This window comes from Hakea prostrata, chromosome 4, assembly GCF_041222555.1.
Source record: "Hakea prostrata isolate BN-2017 chromosome 4, UWA_Hpros_2, whole genome shotgun sequence".
Classification (NCBI taxonomy): Eukaryota; Viridiplantae; Streptophyta; class Magnoliopsida; order Proteales; family Proteaceae; genus Hakea; species Hakea prostrata.
The window spans coordinates 30447886-30470332 of record NC_142603.1 but is presented as its reverse complement, the minus strand read 5'-3'; the positions used below and the strand labels follow the sequence as shown (position 1 = coordinate 30470332).

Below are 22447 nucleotides of genomic sequence, written 5' to 3'. Positions count from 1 at the left end.
TTCAAGATCCATGGACTCAGGATATGGATTATGGACTTCAATCCAGATACTCCACAACTTATTCTAACTTGACCTTCGGCTTATCAGACCTGCAATAGGGATTCTTGGTTAGAATGATGGGGGTTGTTACATTAAGAGTTTGTAGTCTAAGTTGGTCGGAGCCATAGGATAAGATGACTCTAGGGGAAAGGTACTGGAACAGACTACCTAGGCATGGAATGGAGGTTATGATACTGGAACGTACTTTTTAGTGCATAGAAGGGAAGTATCCGACCCTAAGTTGATATAACTCAGTAGATGACTTGCATTGGGCTAAGTTTAACCCTGACATGTGCCAATACTCATACCAATGGTGGTGAGCAATAGTGTTTCCCTAGACCACATCCATGGAATGTCTGAGAGGGATGCATGACCCAATTACCATCGGAGAACCCAAGATACGTAGATGGTTGAGGGAGAGTGACTTGAGACCTACCTAGAGGAGTATGATGTTTTATCTTAAAGCATGTTTGCCACTAGAAATCAGCATATGTAGAGTTAGTAGCAAAGTTGCATCATGTTTCATATCATATTGCATCATGACTGTTTTGCAATCATTGTAATTGATATTTGTGAATGAACTACTTACTGAGTTCTTTTGAACTCACCCCCTTTAGGGACAACGTTTGTTAGATCTTGTTACATGTACTAATGACTTCGAGAACTAGGACTATGAGACTGCACTGGATGACTCGTATGGTTCTCAAGGTACTAGCTGTTATGACTATGATGGTTAAGAATACCAGTGTGACGGTGGAGCGTACCAGGATTAGTCATGCTCTGGAGCTAGTGCACCGGCATTGGGATATTGAAGTATTCGAGTTTAGGCATATTTTATTTAAATTGGAAGAGACCTACGATTAGACTAAATCTTGTTTTTATTCTTAGTTGTTTTGGTTGTATTAGTTTACACTTTAGATCTACCTTGAGTTTTGATCTACTTTCCGCTGTATCTATAGAGTGATTTTCCGCTAAATTCTATACTCTGATTATTCTTTTGGTATCATATTTCCACACTCTAATTCTAGATTTGTAATCTTTCTAAGAACCATTCTTGACTACTTCGTTAATAATATGTATACATTGATTTAGTCGGGTTCTTGATTATATTATTGTGAATGTGGGTGGATGATTGTCATAAACTGATCTTCGGGGTTGTGAAACATAGACTCGGGTATCACAATTAGGATACCGGCTGGGTGGATGTGACACCAAATCTATCTCAAAGACTAGCTTGGTCGCCCCAAGGTAATCAACCAACTAGTGCCCCCTTTGAAAAATAGGGTCTTTGGTCTCCGAAAGCCCTAATTCTTCTTGGGTTTTTTCCAACTTAAGAAAGAGTCTTACCTAGTTGTGTAGGATATTCCAAGGGTGTCATCATTGTACTCATAGTCCATATCTCAAGTCCATCATCATTCAAGTTACATATTCTTTCAAAGTCAAATAGGGTTTCCATACTAGGATCTTCATCATCAACCTCCATTGGTTCTAGGTCAGATCCAACGGGTCCCAATGGAATGGTCCACAATTGTCTTATACCTTGATTTCGAGTCTTTGGACCTACAACATGGATTTATGGGTTAGGGTTTATGAGGGATTTCACACCATTCCTCCATTGTTCACCATTTTTAGTGTTTTTTTGAGTTTTCTTGTCTCTCTTTTATGGTCTCTGGTTCTTGGGGTTCTCTTTTTGTACTATAACTTCTCTATGTTGGTTTTTCTTCTCTGGGTCTATAGTTTTAAGTTTTAGTGTCTAGTTTTCCTCTCAACTTAGAGGACGGAAAACTATGGCTTCTTTCTAATATTTTTCCTTACGAGGTAACCCAAAGATTGGCCCCAAAATCCCATATGAAGTGAACTACATGGAAGACCTTGCTCAACAGTTCGCTACTTACGCCTTGCTTGAACGTAGCTGACATGCTGTTAAACCTTGTCCATATTTGGTTTCCAGCTTGGAGGTTTCCTCTGAATCACGTTTTTCTTTGTTTCTTTTGGTATTTGAATTCTACTTTGAGGTTTCCAAACATGGTAGATTTTTGTTTTAATGCAGAATAAGCAATAGAGCCTATGCATTACATTTACTTGGGGACCATCTCCATTGTTTGATCTTGAGTAGCATCTCCATTCAAGTCGCTAGGACCTGAGGGATAGGGATTTGGAAGTTCAAGTTAGGGTTTGGAAATTGGGGAATCAAGTCAGTAACTTAGGGACCTTACTTTGTAAATTTAAAAAATTTTAAACCTTTAATTGTAAAATAAAAAATTTATATTTGCATATATATCCCACAGGTTTTCTTACAGCCGTCCGATTCAAAGCAAAAATCCTGACTGGCAGCTCGATAGGAGCCGAACCCTGTTTTAACGCCTCACTTTTCGTATGTGCTGTCCTCAGCCCCTAGCTGCTACCGATACACAACACATCGACGCAACTGCATTGGGGAAGAGGGAAAACCCGAAAAAGTTCTGACGATTTCTCTTTTCTCGTCGACCGTTCTTTTTCGGAGAAGTGCGGCTACTCGAGCCTCCGATGCAATGTTGGTGATGGTTGTCTAAGAAACCCTCCTGCCAGTCTGATTCTTCGTGTCCTTTTTCTTTGCCTCAGACCCCAACAAGGGTTTGAATCCAGTTCCTATGATTATTTCCTGTGTCTCTGCAATTCTCTGTCGTCAAAGTTTTGTTTGTTTGTTCATAACACTTCACTGTTCTTGGTCTTGTTATGCGGGTTGAGTTAAACCGTAAAGGGTAAGGTAAACCAACAAGCAAGGGAGTGTGAGTTTCGGAAATCAATTAACAAGTGAGAGGGGCTTGCATTATTTGGGCAGTCAGAGAGGAAGAAGGGGGCGAAAATCCCCAAAAAAAAAATGCTTCTCCGGTATCACTCTGCGGTGTTCTGTGGTCGTCGGAATGATTCTGTATTCGGGTCAGAATTCACACCTCAATCTGCGTATCATCGAAGGAAAAGACTGGGTTTTACAATTGGGATCAACAACAGAGGAAGGGCTGGAATTGGGTGTTCTTCTATTCGGTGTCAGGAATCCAGTGAAGTCCGTGACAGTTTCACGATGGGTCATTTACCAGTCCGTGGGCTCTCTGATAAGGTTGTGGGAGTCCTCGGAGGGGGCCAACTGGGTCGCATGTTATGTCAAGCAGCTTCTCAGATGGGTATCAAAGTAGCAATTCTGGATCCACACGAGAACTGTCCGGCCAGTGCGCTTTCATATGATCACATGATTGGAAGTTTTGATGATAGCGCTACGGTTCAGGAATTTGCGAAAAGATGTGGAGTATTGACCGTGGAAATCGAGCATGTTGACGTAATTACCCTAGAGAAGCTTGAGAAGCAGGGGGTAGATTGCCAGCCTAAAGCTTCTACCATTAGAATAATCCAAGATAAATATCTCCAGAAAGTTCATTTCGCTAGAAATGGGATACCGGTTTCTGATTTTATGCAGATAGATAATCTTCAAAGTACAGAGAAGGCAGGGGATTTATTTGGTTATCCTCTTATGATTAAGAGCAAAAGGCTAGCCTATGATGGTCGTGGAAATGCCGTTGCTCGCAGCAGAGAAGAGCTTTCTTGTGCTATTGCTGCTCTTGGAGGATATAATCGAGGATTATATGTTGAGAAGTGGGCTCCTTTTGTAAAGGAGCTATCTGTTATTGTGGCAAGGGGTAGAGACAATTCTATGTCATGCTATCCTGTGGTTGAAACCATTCACCAAGATAATATCTGTCACATAGTTAAGGCACCAGCAGATGTACCGTGGATGACCAGTAGCTTGGCAATTGATATTGCAAAAAAGGCTGTTAGCTCATTAGAAGGTGTTGGTGTCTTCGCAGTGGAGTTGTTTTTGACAAGGGATGGCCATATTTTGCTGAATGAAGTAGCTCCTAGGCCTCATAATAGTGGACATCACACAATTGAGGCTTGTTTTACATCACAATTCGAGCAGCATGTGCGTGCTGTTGTTGGTCTTCCTCTTGGTGATCCATCAATGAAGACACCAGCTGCCATTATGTACAATTTACTGGGTGCAGAGGATGCGGAGCCAGGGTTCTATTTGGCTAGTCAGCTGATTGGAAGGGCATTAAGGATTTCTGGGGCTTCAGTTCATTGGTATGATAAGCCAGAAATGCGAAAGCAAAGAAAGATGGGGCATATTACAATTGTTGGCCCATCTCTAGGCATAGTGGAAAAGCGGTTGAATTCCATGTTGAGTGAAGAAAGTCTGGAGGATCCAAATTTTGCCTCTCCGCTCGTTGGGATTATAATGGGTTCTGATTCCGATCTTCCAATCATGAAAGATGCTGCAGTTACTTTGAATTCTCTTGGTGTGCCAATTGAGGTGAGGATAGTTTCAGCGCACCGAACACCAGAAATGATGTACTCTTATGCTTTGTCAGCCCGAGAACAGGGTATTCAGGTGATCATTGCAGGTGCTGGTGGTGCAGCCCACTTGCCTGGTATGGTGGCTGCATTGACTCCATTACCTGTTATTGGTGTTCCTGTACGTGCATCTTCATTGGATGGGCTTGATTCCCTCTTATCAATTGTTCAGATGCCAAAAGGTGTTCCTGTTGCAACAGTCGCAATAAATAATGCGAGAAATGCGGCTTTGTTGGCAGCTAGAATTTTGGCAGTTGGAGATAGTGATTTACAAGCTAGATTAATCCAGTATCAACAAGACATGAAGGATGATGTCTTGAGGAAGGCAGAGTTGCTGAAGAAAGATGGTTGGGAAGGATATTCAATTCCTTGATTTATTGTTCTTGTGTGGTTCAACTATCTTGAATAGGTGAAATAACTAATATCAACTTTCATTCATCTATAATAAGAACTATCGAATTTATGATATAAATTAATATAATGTTTGTCTTTTCATTTGGCTCATGATACTGTTTTATCAGTAATCTGCTAACATAAGATAGTGAACTAATTTCAATCTTTGTTTCAATGAACAATTACTTTGTCATTGGTGAAGATCAATTGATAATTGTTAGCTTTGCTATAGCACAATTGCATAATTGATGGGTAGTTTGCAGCAGTGTTCAGGACTTGGAGCTTTGTAGGGAATCAGTATATTCCATCTTCATGAGTAAGTTTGCCCTCGGATTTATATTTTAGGTCAGCCTCAGTTGACAAACAAGTCAGATATAAAGTGCAGCTAAGTAGAACTTTAGATTACACCTGTAACAAGTTCGATTCCCAGAAATGTGTGTAGTGCAGCTAAGTAGAACTTTAAATTACACCTGTAACAAGTTCCATTCCCACAAGCGTATGTACACTATAAGATCCCTGGCAATCAATAGAGAGTCTAAAGAGTGGGACTTCATTTTATGCATAGGGATACAAAGGCTAATGTTATCATCAGTTGTAATCTATCATGTGATTTCTGTTTTTGATTGGCAGTGGAGAAAAATATAATAATCTTAAGATATAGATTTATTTAATGTCTTCAGTTTTTATTTTTTGGGTATTATTTCATATTCCACGATTGCTTGGACTGATACAGTATTAGGGTGTTTATGTTATTTCTGAAATTCTTTATAAGAGGTACTGAAGTTAAGTAGGGTATGTGTTTTCCCTATCAATATCTTCCTCCTGTATTCGTTTCTTCTCCTGTAGTCTTATTTAATGTACCGATTGCTTGGGCTTATACAATATTAGGGGTGTCTATGTTATTTCTTAAATTCCTATAACCAGTATTAATAAGAGATACTGAAGTTGAGCAGGGTATGTGTTTTCAATATCAATATCCTCCTCATCCTGTGTTATTTTCTTCTCCTGTCTCTATTCTATCTTGTTTCCATATATTGATCTGATTTAGTTACTATTATCTTGACGCATTTGAGGGAATCAATGCATTCAACATTGCTACAAAGTTGTTACTGGCATATGGTGTTTTCCACTAGTAACTTACATGTCTCTTACTATGAACACATTTATGTGTGAAATCTTAGGCATAAAACATGCATTTTATAAACTTAGAGTGGAGCTACATTGGGTTTTATGTTGTTTTTGCAGATTTTAGGACTTTTCAAGATTTAAACAAATATTTGGAGTTTTGGGCTTGAATCATGCAATTTTACATGTCAAGAAGTCCATTCAAATTCTCAAATGCGAAAATGGGCCTGATCTGGAGCATGATGGGCTAGAGATGTGTGATTATGGGCCAACTTCGAAATATTGAAGAGATAAAGAAGGCAATTTTGATCTACGGCTGAGATTTTAAATTATCAATCAAATCTACAGGGATATTATTGAGAGAGTCCAAATGCAGAAAAGAATCCTTGCATACTTCAATATTTTATTTCCTATCTAGGATTTAATTAAAGAAAGAAAAAGAGGAAAAAAATTATATTTAGAGAAGGAAGAGGCAAAAATCCCGTTTTTGAATGTCTCTGTCTAGTTTCGATAAAGCTTTTCATCGAACGGTCATCCGATGTCCGATCGTGCTGATTTTTGGAGGAGAGCTTCACGGCTACTTAAACCTCAAATCCAACAGTGGAATTATGCATCTGATCTCTCTAAGTCAGCGCGATTAGTACGTCAAAACCCTAATTGGCTGAGTTTAATAGGAACCCTGAGTTTTATTCAAATTCAACCGTGCCTCATATCTCATGTAAACTCTATAAAAGGAGAGCATACTCCATCAAAGGAGAACGTGTTTTAGAGAGCTTAGTAGAAGCATTCTTTCTTCTCTCTTCAGTTTATTTAGGTTTTCTCTAGTTTTCTTTGCTTGCATTTGTGAGATTTTAATTTCTAGATTGAATGTTTAGGTTTAAATTTTTTTTTTTAAAATTTTTTTTTTATGTAATGCAATTCAAGTTCAAGTTTCAATTTCTTAGATTTGTTTTTCTTTGGGTCTTGCAATTGCAGATTTAGATCATTCTAGCTCTAGATCTGGTTGTTAGGGTTGGTTGAGATTCGAATCGTTTGTTCAATTTGCAAGTAAGTAACATTCTTTATTAATCTTCTCTCCTCCCTCCATTTCTGTTTCTATCTACCCCTCCATATTTTTAATTTATGATTTACTTTCAGCATTATTTATTGTTCACCCTTCCCCTGGATCCTTGATCAGAGATGCCTACAGTCGTGCCTCTCTTTGGTTAAGGTTTCCATTTTACTTTTTGCAATTTACTTTCTGTTATTTACTTTCTGCAATTTACTTTCAGCACTGTTTATTGTTCTCCCTTCCTCTGGATCCTTGATCAGAGAAGCCTATAGTCGTGCCTCTCTTTGGTTAAGGCTTCCTTTTCCTTTTATTGATTTGTTATTGCTTTGTTGTTTACTTTTTATTATTTACTTTCTACGCTGTTTTTTTTTGTTTAATATCCGTTCCCCCGATCGGTGGACTGTAAGCTACGGCAAATGGTCCACGGTCAAAGTCATTATTATTATACTCCCCTTCCCTTGATCCAGAGTTGACACTCGGATCACTTTCCTTTTCCTTTTATTTTTATTGTTCGCATTTTTTCTTGTCTTTATTTATGCATTGATTGTGTTTAATTTATTTTTCGTTTCAATTCGGTTGCATTAGATGTATGGATTATGATCGTTTAGTTTAGTTAATTAGTTAACAAAAATTGAATCATTCCACTTTCGCATTACTATTAAGAAGTTGAATTCTAAGTGATATATCTCCTTGAAATCGACCCGTTAGCTACACGATATCGTGCACTTGCTGTTACTTTTCACAAACAAGTTTTTGGCATCGTTGCCGAGGAAGTATTAGTCCATTTTGTTTTTTTTTTTAATTCTTAGGTAAATCGAAGTGTTAAAAAAAAAATTCAAAGATATTACTCTTAACTTAAGTAGAAACAAAAACGTATAGTAGTCCCCACTCTACTGCAGAATCATCAAGATTCGATTGTAGGTGGCTCCGAAGACTATACAGATTCCCTTGCTTTCAAACCTATACAACGCTCAGCTATACGGCAACCTTACAGCTTTGGAATCATTGTTTCAATCTTTGTGGTGGGAAATTCACTACTTTCCCTTTTGTTTTCGTTATTTTGTTTTCTTCTTTAGGTTTTTTATTATAAAAAAATAAAAATAAAAAATGCATTCTTTCATAAGAGCCATTAATTGCATTAGGTGGTTAGTGCATGTGTTTATGGACTCGTGATTCCACAAATAGTATTATCCGAGTGTCTACCTTGACCATGGAAGACCTAACTCCACCTCCTCCACCAAAGAGTCTTAGAGATAGATTTTATCCAACTCGATCTGCACAACCCTCCTGTATATGTTTACTTGATGTAAGGGATAATAATTTTGAGCTCAAATCTCATTATCTGTCTATGTTACCCCAATTTCATGGGTTACCTGATCAAGATGCATATTTGTTCTTTAGGGAGTTTGAGGAGGTTTGTGTCCTTATGAAGGTACAACAACTCACTGATGATGCCGTAAGACTACGATTCATTATATTTGCATTAAAGGATCAAGCCAAAAAGTGGCTTTATAGCTTACCTAGATATAGCATTACTACATGGGAACAATTTACTGTCCTATTCTTGAAGAAATTCTTTCCTTTCTCTAAGACAAATAAAATAAGAAATGATATTCTTCAATTTCGTGAGAAACCCAATGAGTCATTTGCTAAGGTAATGGAGAGGTTCCAAAGCCTTCTCCAAGAATGCCCTCAACGTGGTATAGAATTATGACATTTATGCCAAATAATTTATGAGGGTATCGATTATCAAACAAAGCAACTTTTAGAATCTATGTGCCCCACGGGATTTACATCGTTCACTGATGATTCTGAAGCTTGGGAATTTCTTTTAGGCCTAGCAGATAGAACTAGAGAATGTGAGTCAACCCAAGAATCTGAAAGGATTAGTAGGGGATATTTTATTGATAGTCAAGTTCATAAGAAATCACAAAATAGATAGTCTTTTGAAAAAGTTAGAGACTTTGGTAGTTAAAGCTGCACCACCACCACCACCACCAACTCAAGCACATTTTATTGAAAAATCTATTGCTATGTGTGCATGGTGTCAGACTCCTACACATGTAATTTAGGAATGTCCTAGCTATTCTGGAGGCCAACATGAAAATGTCAGTGCGATGTTTCCAAACCCGTACAGTAACACGTACAATCTTGGGTGGAAGAATCATCCTAACTTTTCATGGTCTCAAGGGCAAAACCAAAATGGATTAAGCAATTATTCCACACAAAATCACTTTGGTGCCCCTCAAAAACAAAATGCCCAATTTTCTCATAATCCAAATGTCCAGTTCCCTCAAGCCCCAAATTTCTAGAATGCCAATTTAGCTAGGCCTGTCAATCCACCTATTGTGCCTCATATGCCTCACATTGCACAAAATCAATCATCACCTGGTTTGAACAGAGGTAACAATCCAGAGTTTTCTCGTCTCTCTTCCTTAGTGAAGAATATGGAAGTACTTTCCAGCACCTTCATGACTTCTATGCATAATATGAAAAAACAAATTTCCATTCTTGCAAGTGCTTTGTCTGAGCGAGAAAAAGGTAAAATGCCTAACCAACCTGAGTTAAATCCTAGGATTCAGATTCAACAAAGACCACCAAATCAAGTCAACCAAGTTGAATCCTCCCATTCTTCTTTAGCTTCAATTAATTCTATGTTTGTATTGAGAAGTGGGAAATGGTATTTAACAGGTGAGTCACATATTAATGAGAAGAGCAAGATTAGTGACCACTGTGATGAGGAAAAAGTTCAAGTATCTCCTAATAAAAGTTTGTCTGAGGAACCCATAGAAGTTCAGGATGAGTCAGTTGCTTTAGCTGTACCTAAGTTTGGTGAACCATTATCAGAAACTATGAGAAAAGAACAAATTTCAAATGAGAGTCCTTATGTTTCTAAGGCTCCTTATCCTAGTCGTCTAGTTAATAAGAAGAAGACTGCAACTATGGAGAAAATTTTTGATGTCTTCAAAAAGATAGAAGTGAATATCCCTCTTTTGGATGCCATATCCAGATCCCTGCCTATGCAAAAGTGTTGAAAGATTTATGCACTCATAAAAGAATCACTAGCATTCCCAAAAAGGCGTTCTTGGTATGTAACATTAGTTCCATAATTACTTAACCTGTAGCAGCCAAGTATAAGGATCCAGGGAGCCCTACCATAGCTTGTCTCATAGGCAATACACACATTGAACATGCTTTACTTGATCTTGGTGCAAGTGTGAACATTTTTCCGTACCATGTTTATAAGGAATTAGGACTGGGAGAATTGAAAGCAACTAGAACTACTCTTCAGTTGGCAGATAAGTCAATTAAGATTCCCAAAGGGATGGTTGAAGATGGTTTACTGAAAGTGGGAGAATTTATTTTTCCAGTTGATTTCATTGTGCTAGATACTAAACATTTTTCAATCAAAAATGAAATCCCAATAATTCTAGGAAGACCATTTTTGGCTACTAGTAATGCATTAATCAATTGTCGAAATGGTTTCTTACGGTTGTCTTTTGGAAATCGAACTGTGGAGTTTAATATGTTTAGGATAGGGAAACAATCACAAATAGAAGAAGAGATCAATATGCTTGAGGAATCTTTGGATTTTCCTAATGATTTGATTACCAACTTTGAAATTGATTTTGATTCTGAATTTCAAGAATGTATGGATATATTGGATGATGATAGTGAAACTTTTTTTTTCTGAAGTCTTAAATTTTTACACACCTTTAGAGTCTATTAAACCCCTATCCATCTCCACCTCCATTCCCAAGCCCTCAATAATTGAACCCCCCAAGCTAGAATTGAAAGAGTCGCCTTCTCATTTGAAGTGTGCTTTCTTGGGACAAGATAATTCTCTTTCTGTCATTGTTATCTCTACTTTAACTTCTGACAAAGCAGAAGAGTTGATCACACTGTTGAATGATAATAGAAAAGCATTGGGTTGGTCTATCACAAATATCAAAGGTCTAAGCTCTTCCGTTGTACAACATCATCTTCATCTTAGGAAGGATGCTAAACCTTCTGAAGAACCTCAACGTATGATGATAATTTTCTCTTACATGGTGAATATTTTTCTTGAAGTCTTTAGGGATGACTTTTCTATTCATGGTTTTTCTTATTTGGAGTGCCTTCCCCATCATACATTGCTATTGAAGATAAGACAAAAGCTTCCCATCATAAACACATCTTGACTGAAAGATATATCCCTCTTTTGCCTTGCCCTTATTCTTCTTTTCATCATGCATTACTTAAGTGTGTGTGTGGGGGGGGGGGGGGGGGGGGGATAGTTTCTTTGTAGATTTTAACTTTGACTTTTGGTTAGTATACATATTCTTTCAATTGCTATGATGTGTGAAATGAGAGTGATTTTGGTACCCATCGTGAACACATAAAAACCCTATTGAGAGGAAGGTAACTTGTATGTATGTTGAGATGAGACTTACTTTAGAAAAATAAAATGTCCTTAACTTAAGGCGTTGGACCATCTATGAGTTTTGTGGGTCCTTGTTTCTTTGGATAAAAGTTGAGATCAATTTTTTTGTATGGCATGACAAAAGAAAAAAAAAAAAAAAAAAGAAGAAGAAGAAGAAGTTAAAGTTGAATTCCTTGGAATTAGACAGGGCACTCCGACTCAGGAATCGAGATGACTTGATCGAAACTCTTACGAAGGAGATTATTGAAAAGAACTCTTGCATCACTGTCTATGTGGGCATATGCAAAGCAAAGCTACAAAGTAACTTGGGTTTCTGGTGTTTGCTCCACCATGTTATTCAAGCCAAACGTAGTGGAGTAAAGTAGAGTTCACTACTCAAAAGAAAAGAGAGAAATAAATACAAGTGTCATCAATGCCTTGGTAAAATTGTTTGGTCAAAAATACTTCAAAACCTTAGTCCTTGGTCCCCTTACTTTATGAATGGTTTTGCTTAAAGGAGAGGTGTACTTGAAAGATATAAGGTGAGTCTTTGATTGAGATATATGCTAAGTCTCAAGAATCAATATGGGGTTATAAAGTTTGAGTGTGGGGGATCTTAAATCAATGGTGAGGAAAGTTGTCATAGCTATTGATTCTGTATAAGTACTTACAAATTATTAGAGTCGGAATTTGCAATGTATATTTTGAGCTAAATTGGAATTTTGGAAGTATATTCTCTGAAAACATCCACGAGACAAAACTCGTCCTCTAGGGGTAACCTAGTGGTTTAAAGGTTTGTTGCACATGCTAAAGTGTAACCGTGATTCCTATGAAAGTGAGTTAGGAATTATTTTGTTGCATTAGTTTTTTACTTGCATTTGTATTTTTCTTTTATTTTTGCTTGAGGACAAGCTTAGTTTAAGTGTGGGGGAATCTGATGAACACATTTATGTGTGAAACCTTAGGGCATAAAACATGCATTTTATACACTTAGAGTCGAGCTACCTTGGGTTTTATGTTGTTTTTGTAGATTTTAGGACTTTTCAAGATTTAAGCAAATATTTAGAGTTTTGGGCTTGAATCATGCAATTTTACATGTCAAGAAGTCCATTCAAATTCTCAAATGCGAAAATGGGCCTGATATGGAGCATGATGAGCTAGAGATGTGTGATTATGGCCCAACTCTGAAATATTGAAGAGATAAAGAAGGCAAATTATGGGCTAAGGTTGCTTGTCTTGGAAACCAAGCTTGGGAGATTGCCCGACAGAAGAATTCCGAGAACGAGCGTCTTCGTTCGGATTTTGATGATGCCAGGGAGAAGATCCGGCAGCTGGAGTGGGAAGTTGGAAAGCTTTCAGCAGGGGCGAAAGGGTCTGGAGCTATGTCAACGTCCCAAAGGCAAGCTGTTACCCTTTTGCCCGAGTCCCTTTCAACTGATGTTCGCAGGGCTTGCATCTTCAAATATTTGCACAGTAAGCCTTTTGTTGACATGCTGAATGCTTATAACTTGCAGGCATACCGGGATGGTGAGAACGAGGTATGAGAATCAATACTAAGGAGAAATCCTTATTTCAACACGACTCCCCACAGCGCAAATTGTCATCCTGAAGTGTTTGCAAAGCTGGGACTTCCTCTTCCTGCTTGGGCTAAGGATGTGATGGATCTTCCACCTCCCGATCCGGATATAATGCATTTATCTTGACGATTCTCCTCCTTTGTCTCCTCTTAAAGGATTCAGTTATGAAGAGCTTGCCTTGAATGCAGGTTTGATGAAGGATCAGACTTCTTCTGGAAAAGCTGGATAAAGAGTATGGAATTGTAGAGGATTCTGTATTTACAGATGCTTCGCAATCCATGAGGGAGATAAACAAATGATAACATATGTTTTCCCAACTCTGTTCTTCTTCTTCTTCTTGAATCTATGTTGCTTCTTGACTCTGTGTTACTTCTGACAAAGCTGCTTTGATCTTGTTTTAAATTCTTGATGATCACCGATGATGACCTTCCTTTTTGACCAAACGAAAATTGTATCTCAAAACTCGTTATCTCACATGTATGTTTGATGTAAAGGTTGGACCCTTCTAGTCATTTAAAGGAATAAAGAATTAACTTCATCTTTGAACTTTGTCAGTCACTTGAGTCTTTGTTGCAGTAGGTCTTAGTTGTTTCAAAACAATGCCTTTACTTAGAGATTTTCGTAGAGATTCAATAAGTTTGAGAATGAACTCACTCGGGTTTTAAGCCGATGCTGTCACATCCACCCAGCCGGTACCCCATTTGGAATACCCGGGATTGTGATCCATAATCCAAGGATCAAGATTCGTAGGTCCATGCCTCCCACATACACAATGACATAATCATGAACAAAGATAATCAAAGTAAAAACATTTAATACTAAGTATCATGAATAAGATAAGATTAAATAAATCAGAGTGTGGAAGACAATAACAGTAAAGTGTGAACATAATCATAAAGGTGAGAGAAGGTATGATAACCACTCTCTCAGAGCAGTGGAAAAGAAGTGTGATTAAGTTAATTACAAGTTCAAGTGTCAAAAGATAATCCCAAAAATAAGTTAGTTACATGACCAAAGGTTCCATAAATACACCAGAGAAATGGGGCACTAGGCTAGGGTTTCCTCTACTCTAATAACAGTCTCCTCAATGGTACGGATGAAGTAAACCCAACTTTGCCGCTCCCTCACAACCGTGGGGCTAACCCTGGTGGGGATAGTAATCCTCCTCGGCACCAACACTCGGATCTTCATAGATGCCACTACCCGAAGGGTAGTATGCGGAATCATAGTCCGTCTCGAAGGGGGTGCCATCGTAGTCTTCGGTACCTGTAGGATAATCTAAAAACATTTGTACAAAAGCAATGAGTTCGAAGAACTCAGCAAGGCAGTTATTCCATATTGAGAAATCATACACATACAGAACATACATAATGCAATGTGAATGGAACATATGATGCAATATGATTCTAACTCTATAAATGCTAGTCTCTAGGATAAACACGCTTTAAGTCATAGCACCATACTTCTTTGGGTGGTCAGTCACTCCCCCTCAATCATACAAGATATCTTGGGTTTGCCAGGGAAGTTCGATAAAGTCATCTAAAAAACCATGGTAAGGGAATAGGTCACCACTCTCTCACATTACCATTTGGTATAAGTACTGGCGCATGTCACAGAGAAGCCTAGCCCAATGCAAGTCATCTACTCAGTCGGTCAAGTCAGATCCAGATACGTCCATTCCTCGCCCCCGGCGATCCTTTCCGGTATCCTTCACACTAGAGTCAGCGAAATCCCGGATTTCGGACTCATCAACCCTATTGGTCATCGACAAATAGTAAACAGGAAGCTCTCACATCCTCTCACGGATTGGTTACCGGTCTTGAGCGCCCGTGAGCCCAAGTCTAGCCATTTGCAACCCTACCAATAAATGGCCCCTTTCGGGTATCCGTATCATGGTTTATGTCCCCTACAGGATTGGTTACCGGCCTAGAGCGCCCATCCAACCATACACTACCACGGGTTGTTCGGTCTCAATGCCCTTCAGATTCGGGTCTGACACGACAAGGATAAACCTAGCCAACCAACTAGACAGTCCTATGTATGTCATCCAATAACCCGGGAGAGTGTCGATAGGCACCATCGGAGAACATCCCATACTATTCCCTCCGATGCCTAAGGACAGAAGTGTCAATAGAACACTCCCCAATCCCAAGTTAATACGTAAGCAATCGCATATTCAAGTTCATCATCTTTCATGCATCCAGTGCATCTTATCATAAAATTTAAATTATGATATTGAAATGAAACATCATAGACATAAGTAAACAAGAATAGTAAGGTAACATGACAAAAGTATGAAGATGTCAATACTACTACTCTAACACATATATAACAGTCTTATAAAGATTTAAAAAAAATCAAAAGGTTCTATTCATAAACAAGGACATAAATCATAAGTTGGTGATCTATATATTTATGGAGATAACCATCTTTACTTTGGATTGAATTGATGATGAGTTGAGAGTACCAAGAAATAATCCAAAATAATTGTTATGGCCCTAAACAAACATAAAAAATAAGTTAGAGAAGAAGTTAGGAAGATTGGATATCAATTGGATCAAAACTGGTCAAGGTTGCTGTCAGCAACAACTTTGGTCGATGGTTTTGGTCGATGCCATCGACCAAAAGGATCGACCAAAATTTCCTTCGGGACAGAATGATGGATTTTGGGTGTTTTCATCCTAAATTGGTTTTTCGGTGTTTGGATCAATCTGAAACTTGGAAGAACACTTAACAGCAGTAGTAGGACACTATAGGTCAAGAAATTTACCCAATCCAATGGTCCAAACAAAAAGCCCCAAATTGAGCTAACAAGTTCAAGTGACAAACATCAAGGCATGAGTTGGGATTGATTGCATTGTCATGGAAATGGCATGTAATAGCTAGGGGAACTAATAGAATTTCGATTGGAATCATATAGAAGTGATAAACATGAACGTAGCATGCCCTACAACTCAGTTTGGTACAAAATGACATGATGTTAATAGAAAAATAGAGGAATACATATGCTAGGCATGAGGTGGAGGCATAGCATCAATGGATGGCTAAGAAACTCATAGGTTAATCATGTGTAGACACTTGGAGTGGTGGTTGCAAGGTTGCAGCACCATTTCCAATGTCTCACCAACAAGAAAGGAAAAGAAAAGAATATAAAATGGTAGGATAGAGAGTGGAATGGTTATTCATACCTTAGTGTGAAAGAAGTAGACAAGAATCAATAGTAAGCAATGAGTTTTTGATGAGGTGCCCTTCACATTAGCCAAGGAGGTGCCTTGGGAAGCTCTCCCCACGATTTCAGGTGAGAAAAATGATTGCACAAGGCTCAAGGCTCGAGGTCATAATAAATAGAATAGGAATATTCAATGGAATCTTTAACTTGGTAGACTGGGAAACTTTGGTCGATGGTTTTGGTCGATGGCATCGACCAAAATGTTTCTCAGCAGAAAAACAGGTTTAGTTCAGCAACTTCAAGTAGGGATTTGAAAGGCTATACAAGGTCAATTAGAATGAGGTTTTCTTCCACAATTCAATCAAGAAGTCTAGTTTGGGGGAATACCTTCGGATTGTGCACAGGAGGTCATTAGGTACATCAAAGAGATTAATCTTCTCCGATGTGCAGACTTTCCTTAAATACTGATAATGCATTTAAGCAAGGGGTATCATCATCAATGTCCATTGGCTCTGTCTTCGAATCATGATCATCAATCAGAATGGTCCATAGGTCTCTTTTACCACCGCTTCGGGTCTTCGGACCTGAATACAACAGTGGATCCGGGTAGGGTCAGGGTTAGAATAGGGCTGGATATTACATTCTCCCCCCCTTAAAAGAATTTCGTCCTTGAAATTGAAAGCGTACCTTGTTTCCAAAAAGATGAGGAAACTTCTCCTTCATGTCATCTTCTTTCTCCCATGAAGCTTCTTCGGGGGTATGGTTCTTCCATCGAATCTTCACCAAAGGAATGGTGCGATTCCGCAACTGCTTGTCCTTTCTATCTAGGATCTCGGCTGGTCCTTCATCATAAGAAAGATCGGCACTAAGTCCTTCGGGTGCTTGCTATAGTATGTGCTTTGGGTTCTCTATGTACTTTCGAAGCATTGAAACATGGAACACATTGTGAACTCCAGCAAGAGATGGAGGCAAGGCCAAGCGGTATGCTACAGGTCCAACCTTCTCCAAAATTTCAAAAGGTCCAATGAAGCGGGGGCTAAGCTTTCCTTTCACATTGAATCTCGTCACCCCTTTCATAGGTGATACTTTAAGGAAAACTTTCTCTCCGATTGGAAATTCTAAGTCGGTTCTTTTCTTGTTGGCATAAGATTTGTGTCTAGATTGAGCAGACTTGATCCTTTCCTGAATCATATCAACCATATCACTTGTAGCTTCTATCATCTCTGAACTTAAGACTTTTCTTTCACCAGTCTTAGTCCAATACAAAGGCGTTCTACAAGTGTTACCATACAAAGCCTTAAACGAAGCCATGCCTATTGTTGCTTGATAACTGTTATTATAGGCAAACTCAACTAAGGCTAAGTGTTCATCCCAATTTCCACCCATGTCAACCACACAAGATCTAAGCATGTCTTCTAGTATATGAATTGTCCGCTCAGATTGTCCATCAGACTGTGGGTGATGAGCTGTACTCAGATTCAATTGGGTTCCCAAGGCTTTCTGCAGACCATTCCAAAACCTTGAGGTGAACCTAGGATCATGGTCAGAAACAATACTCACTGGCACTCCGTGTAGACGAACTACATTGTCCACATAAAGTCTAGCTAGCTTATCCAAGGTGTAGGTGATCTTCATAGGAATGAAATGGGCTAATTTGGTCAACCTATCAACAATCACCCACACAGTGTCATTTCCCTTACTCGTCCGAGGTAAGCTAGGCACGAAGTCCATTGAGATGTCTTCCCACTTCCAACTAGGAATAGGAGGGGGCTGAAGTAATCCAGATGGGGGTTGACGAACAACTTTTACACGTTGGCAAGTTTCACACTGGCAACGAAGTCTTCAACGTCCGCTTTCAAACCGTTCCACCAAAAATGTTCCCTTAAGTCCTTGTATATTTTGGTACTTCCAGGGTGTATTGTAAAGATGGACTGGTGTGCTTCTTTCAATATTTCCTTCTTGATTTCATCAACAGCAGGCACACAGAGTCTACCTCTAAACAATAAGGTACCATCCATAGATGTACTAAAAGCAGGGCCCATTTCTGAATTCAAAGCAATTTTATCAATCTTCTCTTTCAACTCTAGATCAGAACTTTGCAAGGCAACAATTCTATCTCTAAGGGAGGATCTTGCAGTCATGGCATAAATAATACAATCCGAACCCTTAGGGACCACTTCCAAACCAAATCCTTCCATCGAGGACAACAAAGGCCGACTCAAAGCATTTAAATCCAACTCTTTTCTTTGACTCTTTCTACTAAGAGCATCCGCCACTACATTTGCTTTACCCGGGTGGTACTGGATGTCACAATCATAGTCAGAGACCAACTCCAACCATCTTCTTTGTCTTATATTCAACTCCTTTTGGGTGAAGAGTATTTCAAACTTTTATGATCCGTAAAGATGGCGATCTTCTCACCGTATAGATAGTGTCTCCAAATTTTCAAAGCAAATACAACAGCTGCAAGCTCTAAGTCATGAGTGGGGTAGTTCCGCTCATAATCCTTTAGTTGCCGAGAGGCATAAGCCACTACCTTACCGTGTTGCATCAACACGCAACCCAAACCAATTTTAGAAGCATTAGTGTAGACTGTCAATCCACCGGAACTATCAGGTATAGTCAAAACCGGAGCGCTTGTCAATCCAACTTTCAGCTCTTCAAAATTCTTCTCACAAGAATCTGTCCAAACAAACTTCTCTTCTTTCCTAGTTAGCCTAGTCATAGGGGCAGCCAACCTAGAAAAGTTTTCAATAAATCTTCGGTAATATCCTGCCAATCCAAGGAAACTTCTTATCTTAGTCATGGTCTTCGGTCTTTCCCAATCAGTAACAGTTTGAACTTTCTCTGGGTCAACACGAATACCCTCGGCTGAAACAACATGGCCAAGAAATACTACACTTGAGAGCCAAAAGTCACACTTGCTAAACTTAGCATAGAGTTTCTTTTCTCTCAACCTTTGCAATGTGAAGTTCAGGTGCTCCACATGCTCTTCTTCATTCTTTGAGTAAATCAAGATGTCATCAATGAAAACGATTACAAACTTATCGAGCACATCGTGAAATACTCGGTTCATGAGGTCCATGAACACGGTAGGGGCATTAGTTAAGCCGAAAGGCATCACTTTAAATTCATACTGTCCGTACCTTGTTCTGAACGCTGTCTTAAAGATGTCACTTGACTTCACTTTCAACTGGTGATATCCCGATCTCAAATCAATCTTTGAAAAGACAGCAACACCCTTCAACTGATCAAAAAGGTCATCAATTCGAGGCAAAGGATATCTATTCTTGATTGTTAGCTTGTTCAACTCCCAGTAGTCAATGCACAAACGCATACTACCATCTTTCTTCTTTACAAACAAGACCGGAGCTCCCCAAGGCGATACACTTGGCTGCACGAAACCTCTCTCTAAGAGTTCATTCAACTGAGTTTGCAACTCTTCGAGTTCGGTAGGTGCCATTCTGTAAGGGGCCTTGGATACAGGAGCCACTCCAGGAATTAAGTCTATAGAAAACTCAACTTCCCTATCAGGAGGAAAACCTGACAAGTCATCCGAAAAAACATCAGCAAATTCACTAACAACTCTGACTTCTTCAAGTCTCTTCTTCCCTTTGACCTTGCTTCTAGACGAAGCATCTTCCAAAAAGGCATGGACTTGCATTAGAGTGGACAAGGTCTTCTTGCTAAATCCTCCCTTCTCTCCTTGAAATTCAAAAATCGAATTATCTTCTACACGGAACTAGATCTTCTTCGAGGAGCATAAGATCACCGCATTGTAGAAGGTCAACCAGTCGATTCCCAAGATTACATCGAAATCTCTCATGTCAAACAATACAAGATTTGCCTTCTGATTCCTTCCACAAATCAAAACAGAACAATCTTCTAACACTTTATCTAGTTTAATAGTAGACCCAAAAGGGGGTACAAATAGACAAATAACTAGATAAACATCGAGGTGTGAAGTTAGTCTTCAAGGCAAAAGTAGATGATATGAATGAATGTGATGCACCCGTATCAAATAATACAAATGCGGGAAGAGAAGCAACTAATAGAGTACCTGTGACAACATCGTGACAGGGATCTTGCTCGACACCAGATATGCTAAACACTCTGCCAGAGGGAGGGGTAGAAGTAGCAGCAGGAGTACTCTTCACGACAGGAGCTTGAGGTTGCACTGACTTCTTGGGGCAGAAACAAGCATAATGGCCTACTTGCTTGCAGAGGAAGCAAGTGGAGTCTCTTGGTCCAATTGGAGTTGCAGCAAGGGGAGGTCTCTGATATGCTGGCCTAGGATTCACCATCCCAGGTCTGGGAGGATAAGTAGCTCCCTGAGGTCTGACTCCACTGGACTGACCATGATATCTCACAGGAAGGGAATTAGGATTCTGGCCAAAGTTTCTAGGCTGAAAGGCGGGAGCAGGGTAAGGAGCAGGTCTAGCAAAACGCTGATCAGTGCGGTCTACAAAGCTAGGGGGCCTAGATTGCCAGGGTTTCTGAACTCGGGCATTTTCCTTTTCATTTTCTTCAAGCTTCTTTGAGTTTTGAACCACCTGAGCATATACTTCAAGAGGCAAGACAGTGAGGTATGCCTTGATAGAAGGCCGCAAACCCTTGAAAAACTTCTTCGCTTTGGCTTCATCAGACTTAAAGGATTCGGGGGCGAAGAAAAAGAGTTCTTCAAATTTTTGCTGATACTCAAGCACAGACAAGGTACCCTGTACTAAAGCCATGAACTTGGCCTCCTTAGCATCTTTTACAGCTTCTGGAAAGTAGTTCTTGCAAAAAGCTTCCTTAAACTTCTCCCAGGTGACAACACCAGCATTCAAGGTCTCCAGGATAGGCCTAGTGGAAGCCCACCATGCATCAGCTTCTTGCTGAAGCTTCTGCTCGGCAAACAACACTTTCTGAGCATCAGAACATTGCAAATGTCTGAAGGCCTTCTCCAATTCTTGAAGCCACTTGTTCAGAAAGAGGGTGTCCTTTGTCACACCAGTAAAAGAAGGTACTTGTAACTTTAGGAAACTTTCCATCAAACGGGTGTGGGGTGTCCCGGTGAATCTTTCCACAAGAGGGGCTGCGGCTTCAGAAGTTCCAACTCTGGCACGGCTCTCATTGTGAAGGGTAGCAAAACCAGCCATCATTTGATTAAATTGGGCAGCCTGCTGATGCATCATGTTGGTCATGACGCTGGCGATATCTCTAAAGCTTCCGATATCGGGGGCACCAGGGATGCCATTCGTGGTGTGGCTGTCATTCCCTGTGTCTGCTGATCAAAGCCCCCAACAGGGGTTTCCTCATTTCCGTTGCTGCCGGATCCGACGAAACGGTTTCTAAGTAAGACCATTATGCAAGAATCAAAGATAAGGATACCAAGATTTCAAATTTGACAAAGACAACTTGGTCAACGAATAGGATAACCAAATCATGGTTAGAATCATCATATAGTAGTCAAATAAATCAATATTGCACAAAATCCAAAGGAGTTAAGTCAAAAATTAGAAATTCCCCAAAATAGCCCATAGCAGGAAACTGACCAACTTTGGTCAATGCTTTTGGTCGATGGTATCGACCAAAATGATCGACCAAAAAGTTTCTGCACGAAAAATCAGATTTAAAGGGCTCACTTCTCATTTCATTTTCATTTCTCACTCAACCATTTCGAGTTTAGCTCTGGGGAAGACGATTTTCAAGGGTTTTCAAAGGTGCTAGGACTTGATTTAAGGCTTCAACCATTCTTGAGATTCTCATTTGATCATCAACACAAGTAGGTTCTCCTTCTCTTTCTCTTTCTCTTTTCTTGAAAACTTCTTTTACTATAGATGTGTTTTCCATCAAAACTGTAAAACCCAGCCCTAACCTTGACCCGGAAACCTTGTTATTTGTAGGTCCAGTGACCCGAAGTAAGGTAAGAAGTCAGCTTTGGGCCATCCCAGTGGAGGACTTGGTGTCTGGCTTTGAATCCATGAGAGTTGATGATGAGGTTCTATTTATGGAAATTGAATCTAGATGAAGATCGGATTAGTTGATGGACTTGGAGTGCTCTCTATCATGGTTTGAAGGCATTTCTACCTATTAGGTAAGTCACTTGATATGTGTGCAAAACCCCTTTAGGATTGGATTTGATCTGGGTCTTCAATTCCCTGTTTAGGAGTTGCTGAACTGATTGGTCGACTGGACCAGTCGACCAATCCACTCGACCAATGGGTTCTGTCTTTGGCAATTAGGTCTTGCTTGCTCTATTTAAGTCCAATCTCGAGTCTACTTCGTATTTTCTACCTCCAAACTCTTTGGAACGAACCAAA

At 39.5% G+C, this 22447-nt stretch overlaps 1 protein-coding gene across 1 annotated transcript; it reads left to right on the top strand.

Annotated features, from left to right (window-relative positions):
- The first annotated feature begins 2402 nt into the window (after positions 1–2402).
- Positions 2403–6409, top strand: LOC149018675 (phosphoribosylaminoimidazole carboxylase, chloroplastic-like). The gene is made up of 2 exons (XM_089152820.1): positions 2403–4834; positions 6064–6409. Exon 1 carries the CDS (start codon positions 2900–2902, stop codon positions 4796–4798), a length of 1899 nt encoding a protein of 632 aa, XP_089008946.1. The 5' UTR covers positions 2403–2899; the 3' UTR covers positions 4799–4834; positions 6064–6409.
- The last annotated feature ends 16038 nt before the right edge of the window (positions 6410–22447 follow it).

Coding starts and splice junctions, on each gene's coding strand:
- LOC149018675 (XM_089152820.1), top strand. CDS start 2,900: ATGCTTCTCCGGTATCACTCTGCGGTGTTCTGTGGTCGTCGGAATGAT.